A 9,796-nucleotide genomic window follows, 5' to 3' on the forward strand; every position below is an offset into this window, starting at 1 on the left:
TTGTATTTTCTTCTATAAACTTGGTCAAACTTTAGAAAGTTTAACTTCAGTCAACTCTAATATGCGAAGTAAATAAAAACGGAAAAAGTACTATAGTCGGCTTTTCCTCTCTCTTCTCTTTCCTTCACTTCATGTCAACAAAAAAAATAATATTTTGACTCTTATAGCCTGCTTATATTAATTTATTGTACTTGCTCTTAAACGCCTCCTCCTTGATCGGCAAAGGAGTTAATTGTTTCCACAGGAATTACTGCATTCCCTTTCGAGGTAACAGCAAGTGGAAACCCTCTCGAGGCAGTGTATATGAAAGTAAAGAAACACACGCGTGTGCACAAAACAGCATTCACACATGCCGTTACCTCGCCACGTGGCAGGCTGCCCGGCGATGGGACGTGGTTAGGCTGGTTGTAATGGGAGTATCATAAATAGTATCATGCATACCAATTAATTAAAATTGATGATGTGTCATAGAATTAAATGAAGAAAGAGAGAATTGAATATCATAATATGATATTGTATCATAATAAATGTTAGGCTAGTATGTATTTATCATGCATGATAATAAATAAAATACTACATGATACTAATATATGATACCACACATTAGAAAGGTAGTATCATACACTAGTATCATATGCATGATACTAGCATATCCCCGTTACAACCAGCCTTACCGGAGTTTATCCTAGTACAACTTCGAGCAGTTCAAAGAACCACTCGCTGGCGCACCCAGGTTGCGGCACGCGTCTCCAGGGTCGGTGGCCACCCCAAACTTTTTGCCGCAGCACTTCACCCCCATCCCTGGATCCACCTCACGGCCACGTGGCCAGCGCGCTTTCCTTCCTCCCTACTGCTCCCAACCGCGTCGGCATTCTGCTGCTGTGTCCCAGGTACGAGACCGCGGCCGTCCGGTTTCGAGGCTGGCGGCACCCAGGGCCAGCGCCGTTAACTCGTAAACCGCAACCGGCCAACCAGCGTGCGCGCCGCGTCGGGTATAAAGCTTGGCTCCAGCCCAGCTGCTCGCAAGAATCCATCCTACTCCGTTCTGTCCTGTCCTGTTCAATCTTCTACTCCGAGTAACGCCCCCGTCTTCAAGCTCGATCGATGGTGTCCGTCTGCCCCATGGCGAGCGCTCGATCGCGTTTCATCCTCCTGCTCGTCTTCCTCGCCGCTGCCTCGTCCCCGGCCTCGGCGTGCGACCGGTGCGTGCGCCGGTCCACGGCGGCGTACCGCGCCTCCTCGCCCGCCCTCGACAATGGTGCGTTTCGCTTCCGTTTGTTACGTTTTGTTGTTCGTGGTTTGGTTGATTGATGACTGATTCAGTTTCGCTCTGCGTGCGTGCAGCCGGCTCCTGCGGGTACGGCTCCCTGGCGGCGACCTTCAACGGCGGGCTCCTCGCCGCCGCGAGCCCCGCGCTGTACAGGGGGGGCGTCGGCTGCGGCGCGTGCTACCAGGTCCGGTGCACGGACGCCGCGCTCTGCAGCGCCTCGGGCGCCACGGTGGTCGTGACGGACCAGGCGCGCGGCACGGCCACGAACCGCACCGACCTCGTGCTGGGCAGCGCGGCGTACGCGGCCATGGCCTTGGGCGGCGGGGGCACGGCCGCCGCGCGGCGGCTGAGGGAGCGCCGCGCCGTGGGCGTGGAGTACAAGCGGGTGCCCTGCGAGTACGCGCGCCGCCGCAACCTGTCGGTGCGCGTGGAGGAGCGCGCGCCGCCGGGCGGCCTGACGATCCGGTTCCTGTACCAGGGCGGCCAGACGGACATCGTGGCGGTGGACGTGGCGGCGGCCGGGTCGTCGAGCTGGCGGTCCATGACGCGGGAGCGCGGCGGGCCGGCGTGGAGCACGGGCCAGGCGCCCGCGGGGCCGCTGCAGCTCCGGATGGTGGTCACCGGCGGGTACGACGGGAAGTGGGTGTGGGCCGAAGGGGAGGTCCTCCCGCGGCGGTGGGCCGCCGGCCGGGTGTACGACACCGGGGTGCAGATCGCCGACGTCGCGCTGGAGGGGTGCTCCCCCTGCGACGCCCGAGAGTGGAAGTGACGCCGCGATACACGAATCAACCTTGTACAGTAGAGTCTTTTGCTTTTGATCTTACTACTCGTGCTAATCCCCTCCCTCCTTTCTTCTTGGATAACGATTAACGAAGCGGAATGAATCGGGTGGAAGAGTCAGACGTGCGGGTGATTGCAACTGGGTCCGGTCCGGCCTTGCTGATTGATTGCTCTCCACTTGGACTTGGTGGTGGCGGGCAGCTAGCTGAGCTGAGCCTGCGGGAGCAGAGGGGGAGTAGTGTGCACGATGTGCGGCGCGTCTTCGGTCACCGGTGCGTGCCAACTTGCGATAGTGTGTGCACTGCACGACGACGGCCCTGGTCGTCAACGGCGGGTGCCGTGCTCCGCCTTTCGCGCGTGCAGGTTGCATTTCTGTACCGGGCAATGGTGACGGGACGGCCCCAAAGCTAGGCGCGTTTCGTGTGATTCCCGGCGTGATCCCTTGCCGTCGTAGGTTGGTTGGGCGATCTGCATGCTGCGCACTGCTCCAATATGCTCGTCGTTCCGGTAACTGGCATGAGGCAGGGGTAGAAGTGATAGGAGCTGTTGTGTCCATTGGTCGGACAAGGTGAGCCAAGTGATTTATTTTTGAAACCGCCGCAAAAGATTTGGTTCAGCTATTAATTAAGCAACAGGATTGTCCTGTTAATTAACAGAAAGCACGGTGAACACCATCACAAAACCGTTAAACGGCATACACATGATGTTCGAGAAAGAAGAACAAAACTGATAACGAGAATTTCAGTATAATGAGCATAATGGTGACTCAGGAGAATATCGATACATCCGAGGTTTTTTGAAGTATCACGAAGGAAAGGAAACATCACATGATAACCAAAGATTCACTCTAATATCATTCGTGTGCTTATCAGGATTGACATGGACGTCCACGGTCCCGTTGTCGGTCTCATAAGAATTGATATGGACGTTCACGGTCCCGCTGTCGGTTATTGAACGAACGGTTTCATACATATCTGTGAGTTACCGAACCTACGAGGTCACAAGATTAAGGCAATCATGATACGCTGAATTGCTGAATTTTAGTAGGACGGGAATCATGAGAATATGTTTGCGGAATTATTTCATTAATATTTGAAATAGTTTCGAGAGGGTCCGAAAGTGTTACGGGGTCACCGGAAAGGTCTCGGTGAATATCAGTAATACCGGGTATTATCAATATATTATATATTAAAGCTATCAATACTTGTAGACCATTATATATAACTTTGAAGTGCATGCCATCTCTGATATGTTCCACTTTAATTTAGACCGAGTAAATTCATAGCTACCTCATAAGTTTTGTTGCTAGGACTACTTGGATGATGATTTTATTCTTCTATTTTATTACATAATAGTATGCCTTCTGATGGCTTGTGTTTGTTTGTTGGTTTTTACAGCTAGAGCTATTAGGAATCTATGCGTTGGAGGAATTAATTCATCTATTTAAAAGTAGAAGGTAGGCGAATAGTTTTTTAAAGATTGGGATGATTGAAGGTGTTAATCTTACATTCTTAAGAAGTTGGTCACAATTCTCTCGACGTGTAAACTGTCCAACTCAACGTCCCACTAAGCAATGCATTTGAATCTTCTTTCCCACTAAGCCATACAAAATCTGCCACATAAGCGAGTCATGCATTTAATTTATAAATTACTATTTTTGCATTAGTATGTCATCCTTCACATTTTTCTTCGAGGTGACATTTCTAACTATAATTCAAAAGTTATTATTTTATTTTTAGCCACTTTCTTTTATTGATTTTCAAGCTTATACTTTATTTTTATTTGTTAGTTATTTTTAGCAACTACTTATGCATTTTTAACAAAGTTACCATAGCAACATGCGGGGAAAGAGTCATCTTCACTACTCTATTTATCTTGACATGCACGCATGCCAACTCAGCTATCATGCCATTGTTGGAAAATGTTGCACGAAAAATGAAAAAAAATTCTACGCGCGCGCAAGATCTATTCATGGAGGTGCATAGCAACGAGAGAGGGAGAATGTGTCTACGTATCCTCGTAGACCGTAAGCGGAAGCATTTGTTAACGCGGTTGATGTAGTCGAACTTCTTCACGCTTCAACCGATCAAGTACCAAACGTACAATACCTCCGCGTTCTGCACACGTTCAGCTCGATGACATCCTTCGCCTTCTTAATCTAGCGAGACGGTGAGGTAGTGGATGAGTTCTGATAGCACGACGTCGTGGTGACGGTGATGGTGAAGTGATATCCGCAGAGTTTGTCTAAGCACTACAAAAATATGACCGGGGGTGTAAACGGTGAAGGAGGGCGCTGCACACGGCTAAGCAATTGTCTATTGTGTGCTAGGCGCCCCCCTCCCACATATATATAGGTGAGAGGGAGGGAGGAGCAGCCAAGGGGGCATCCTACTTGGGGTCTCTCCCAAGCCGCGCCCCCTTTCCTTATTTGGGGCGCGGGAGGAAGGAAGGAGGAGGTGGCGCCCCCCTTTCCTTTCTCTCTCGAGGAGGGAAAGGCAAGAGGGGGCACCCCTCCCCTTTCCTTCCTCTTAGGGCCGGCCAGCCAAGGGAGGGGCGCACCAGCCTCCTTGTGGGTTGGTATATCCCCTTCTTTGGCCCATAAGACCCATATCTTTTCAAGGGGTGCCCGGAACCCCTTCCGTTGACCCGATTTCTTTTCAATACGTCCCGGAACACTTCCGGCATCCAAATACCATCGTCCTATATATCAATCTTTACCTCTCGACTATTTTGAGACTCCTCGTCATGTCCGTGATCTCATCCAGGACTTCGAACATCATTCGGTCACCAAATCATACAACTCATATAACACTATATCGTCAACGAACGTTAAGCGTGCGGACCCTACGGGTTCGAGAACTATGTAGACATGACCGAGACACCTATCTGGTCAATAACCAATAGCGGAACTTGGATGCCCATATTGGCTCCTAGATATTCTACGAAGATCTTTATCATTCGAACCGTTATGACAACACACGTAATTCCCCTTGTCCATCGGTATGTTACTTGCCCGAGATTCGATCGTCGGTATCTTCATATCTAGTTCAATCTTGTTACCGAAAAGTCTCTTTACTCGTTCCGAAATACATCATCTCGTAACTAACTCCTTAATCATTTGCTTGCAAGCTTGTGATGTGTATTACCAAGAGGGCCCAGAGATACCTCTCCGATACTCAGAGTGACAAATCCTAATCTCGATCTGTGCCAACTCAACAAACACCTTCGAAGATACATGTAGAGCATCTTTGTGATCACCCAGTTACGTTGTGACGTTTGATAGCACACAAGGTATTCCTCCGGTATCCGGGAGTTGTATAATCTCATAGTCAGAGGAATATGTACTTGACATGAAGAAAGGAATAGTAATAAACTGAACGATCATTATGCTAAGCTAACGGATGGGCCTTGTTCATCACATCATTCTCTTAATGATGTGATCCCGTTATCAAATGACAACACATGTCCATGGTTAGGAGACCTTAACCATCTTTGATCAACGAGCTAGTCTAGTAGAGGCTTGCTAGGAACACGGTATTTGTTTATGTATTCACACATGTATTTAAGTTTCCGATCAATACAATTCTAGCATGAATAATAAACCTTTATCATGAATAAGGAAATATAAAATAACAACTTTATTATTGCCTCTAGGGCATATTTCCTTCAGTCTCCCACTTGCACTAGAGTCAATAATCTAGATTACATTATAATGAATCTAACACCCATGGTGTTTTGGTGTTGATCATGTTTTGCTCGTGGAAGAGGCTTAGTCAACGGGTCTGCTACATTCAGATCCGTATGTATTTTGCAAACTTCTATGTCTCCATCCCTGACCTTTTCACGAATGGAGTTGAAGCGTCTCTTGATGTGTTTGGTTCTCTTGTGAAACCTGGATTCCTTCGCAAGGTAATTGCTTCAGTGTTGTCACAAAAGATTTTCATTGGACCCGATGCACTGGGTATTACACCCAGATCGGATATGAACTCCTTCATCCAGACTCCTTCATGATCTACTTCCGAAACAGCTATGTACTCTGCTTCACACGTAGATCTCGCCACGATGCTCTGCTTGGAACTGCACCAACTAACACCTCCACCGTTCAATATAAAAATGTATCCGGTTTGTGACTTAGAGTCACTTGGATCAATGTCGAAGCTAGTATCGACGTAACCATTTACGACGAGCTCTTCGTCACCTCCATAAACGAGAAACATATCCTTTTTCCTTTTCAGGTACTTCAGGATGTTCTTGACCATTGTCCAGTGATCCACTCCTGGATTACTTTGGTACGTCCCTGCCAAACTTATGGCAAGGCACACATCAGGTCTGGTACACAACATAACATACATGATAGGTGTCCTCTGCAGGAACCCCCTCGTCGCGGCCCTTCCTGTGTTGTGCCCCTGCGTTTCCTCTCCTCTAACACCTACTCCACATGTACCCGATCTTGCTTGCACGACCACCTTCCGCCGCTACGTTGCTGCATTGCCTCCTCTTCCTAACAACACCTTGCGCTGCTCTCCATGGACGCCACCCCGCCTTTTGCACGTCCACTGCTGCTACCTCTTGAGCATGCGTTGGTTTTCCCTTAAAGAGGAAATGGTGATGCAGCAATGTAGCGTAAGTATTTCCCTCAGTTTTTGAGAACCAAGGTATCAATCCAGTAGGAGACAGCGCACAACGCATAAGTCACCTACTACCTGATGAAGCTATGTACCTAGGGTAGGGTCATGGACCTGTCCTAACTGCCCTACCCAAGGACATCTCTAGAAGAAATCATCTTTCAATCGACTTGGAGGTGTTCCACTCGACAGACTCGAAGACACTCGACCAAGAAGCAATCACTCGACCAAGATCCAACCACTCGATGGCCAGGAGACCTAAAGTCACTCCGCACGCTAACGGTCGGTCATTAAGTAGCTTTATGGTCATCATAGCGCTTTATTACTAGCGTTACCAGTAACGCCCTGCCTTAATGTACATTGAACCCTTTGTAACGTGGGCTAGCCGGGGTCTTGGCGCACTCTATATAAGCCACCCCCCTCCTCCGAGACAAGGGTTCGCACGCCTGTAATTGATACTCTCATAATCCAGTCGACCGCCTCCGGGCTCCGAGACGTAGGGCTATTACTTCCTCCGAGAAGGGCTTGAACTCATAAACCTTGTGTTCTTACAACTTATCCATAGCTAAGATCTTGCCTCTCCATACTTACCCCCTACACTACTGTTAGACTTGGAACCGCGACAGTTGGCGCCCACCGTGGGGCCGGTGTTTTAGCGTTTGTTGGAGGAGTTGTGACCTTTTCCGACCCGAATCATCATGGTTTTTGGTGGAGTTTTGGTGGAGGGCCGCGAGATCCGTCTCGGTGCGCTCACGTTCATCGTCGACGACTCTGCTTGGCTCCAGGAGGCTCCGCTCGACGTGGACGCACTCCCTGTTCGCGGGGCAACGCACTTTAGCGCGTGCGTGCGCGGCGTTCTCCTGCGGCAACCGTCAACCCCCTACCGGTCGGCTCCTGTGTTGTCCTCCCTCCCCGTCTCCCGCCGGCGCAAGCGCTCCGGTCGGTCGAGACTTCAGCGGTGGGTGAGACACGCAGTGGCACGTCAGTCGGCCACCCCTCAAGTCGCGGCGATCGAGCCCGACGAATCCCTCTACGGCCTGTTCGACTGGCTCCGCAGAGACCGCATCCGAGTGCGACAGCAGCGATCTGGCGGCGGAGGTTCTGATGGTCGATGGACCGCCCAGTCCTCCCGGTTTTCCCCGCACCGACGGAGGCGCGGGTGGAGGCGACCCGTCGCGTCTCCATGAGGAGTATCTTCCCGAGCCTCTCACGTCGCTGCAGAGAGAAGAACTTCGCCGCCAGAACGTGGATGCACTGCACACTCCTATCGTTGGAGAAACCCCCGAGGCTCGCGCCTTAGAGGACGCGCACCTGGCAAACTTGGCCGAGCGCACTCGACTGGAGAACCTCCAGCGAGCACTCGACGAGCATGCGCGACAACGGGTTCCCGAATCCAGTCGACGACAGCTCTTCCCGCCCCCGCAGGTATATCGAACTCCGATTCAGAATTTAGCAGCTGCGGCCCGTATAGCGGAGTCGATTCAGCCTTCCCAGTCAGAGGCTGGCAGAGGCTTGCTGCAGATCAGAGCATTACTCCGGGCAGCAGGAGATCAGAATTCCGCTGTTTCTCAGTCGCAGAACAGGATTCACAGCAGATCTGTTGCCACGGACACAGTCCAGTCGGCTCATAGCCCGAGATCACCCCCGAGGCGTGAGGGACGTGGAGACCGGCGTGACCAGTATGGGAACCATGAGTAGTATGATCACCGAGTCGACCGTGACGGTCGACGTCGAGTGCCCACGCCTTCCCCGAGGAGCGGGTCGTATGTGCCTCGCCAGCAGGATGACAGACGCCCTCATAGTGGTGGGCGAAGGATTCCAGTCGACCCCAGAGGGCCAGGCTTTGACGCGAGATCCATTCTCGTCCAAGGTTTGGTCGACAGGAACAGGGCTCACCGAGAAGGTCACAACAGAGATGCACCTACCAGCAGCAGAGTACATGTTTCGGGGCCAGAGTGCTTTAGTAGAGCCATCAGGGCCGCTGTGATTCCTCCCAACTTCAGGTTGGCGACTGGAGTCAGTAAGTTCACTGGTGAGTCCAAGCCCGATACTTGGCTTGAGGACTACTGAGTGGCCGTCCAGATTGGCGGCGGCAATGATGAAGTGGCCATGAAGCACCCGCCTCTCATGTTGGAGGGCTCGGCCAGAGCGTGGCTGAACCAGTTAGCGCCTAGCAGCATTTACACTTGGGAAGATCTCTCCCGAGTGTTCGTCACCACGTTTGAAGGCACATGCAAGCGACCGGCAGGGCTGACGGAACTGCGGTCTTGCGTGCAGAAGCCGAATGAAACTTTGAGGGATTACATCCAGAGGTGGATCACGTTACATCACTCGATGGAGAATGTACCTGACCACCAAGCAGTTTGTGCCTTCAAGGAAGGCGTCAAGTACAGAGAACTGAATTTGAAATTCGGTCGAACCGGAGATATGTCCCTGAATCGGATGATGGAGATTGCCACCAAGTACGCTAATGGTGAAGATGAGGATCGACTCAGGAGTGGCAAGCTCAAGTCAGTCGCCCAAGAAACCGGAGGAAATTCCAATCGGAAACAGAACCGGAAAGCCGAGCCAGCGGCTCCCGGGGAAGCCTTGGCTTTAACCCAAGGAAAGTTTAAAGGGAAACCTAAAGGACCTTGGAACCCCAAAAAGGTTAAAGACCAGGACGAAAATGATGTGTTGGACTTACCATGTCTCGTCCACACAAAGAAAGATGAAGAGGGTAATTTCATTTACCCGAAACATACCACTCGACAGTGTGGACTCTTGATCCAGCAGTTCCAGGGCAAGCAGCCCAAAGGTAAGGAAAAGGAGTCGGACAAGGTCGAAGACAAAGAAGACAGTGACGACGGATACCCTCAGGTCAATTCCACTCTGATGATTTTTGCCGATGTTGAAAGCAAAAGTCGACTGAAAGTTATTAACCGAGAGGTGAATATGGTCGCTCCAGCGACACCTAGTTACCTGAAATGGTCTCAGACTGCCATAACATTCGACCAGTCCGACCACCCAACGCACATCGCCACCCCTGGGAGGTAAGCTTTGATGGTCGACCCAGTTGTTGAAGGCACTCGACTGACCAAAGTCCTGATGGATGGTGGCAGTGGTTCGAACATATTGTATG

General features: G+C 51.0%; 1 protein-coding gene across 1 annotated transcript; it reads left to right on the plus strand.

The window, feature by feature from the left end:
* Positions 1-895: 895 nt before the first annotated feature.
* On the plus strand, positions 896-2,170 carry LOC125512525 (expansin-like A2). Its single transcript, XM_048677624.1, has 2 exons — positions 896-1,258; positions 1,345-2,170. The coding sequence occupies exons 1-2, from the start codon at positions 1,105-1,107 to the stop codon at positions 2,037-2,039; spliced, it is 849 nt and encodes a 282-aa protein (XP_048533581.1). The 5' UTR covers positions 896-1,104; the 3' UTR covers positions 2,040-2,170.
* Positions 2,171-9,796: the final 7,626 nt, after the last annotated feature.

The sequence above is a fragment of the Triticum urartu genome, chromosome 1 (genome assembly GCF_003073215.2).
Source record: "Triticum urartu cultivar G1812 chromosome 1, Tu2.1, whole genome shotgun sequence".
Taxonomy (NCBI): domain Eukaryota; kingdom Viridiplantae; phylum Streptophyta; class Magnoliopsida; order Poales; family Poaceae; genus Triticum; species Triticum urartu.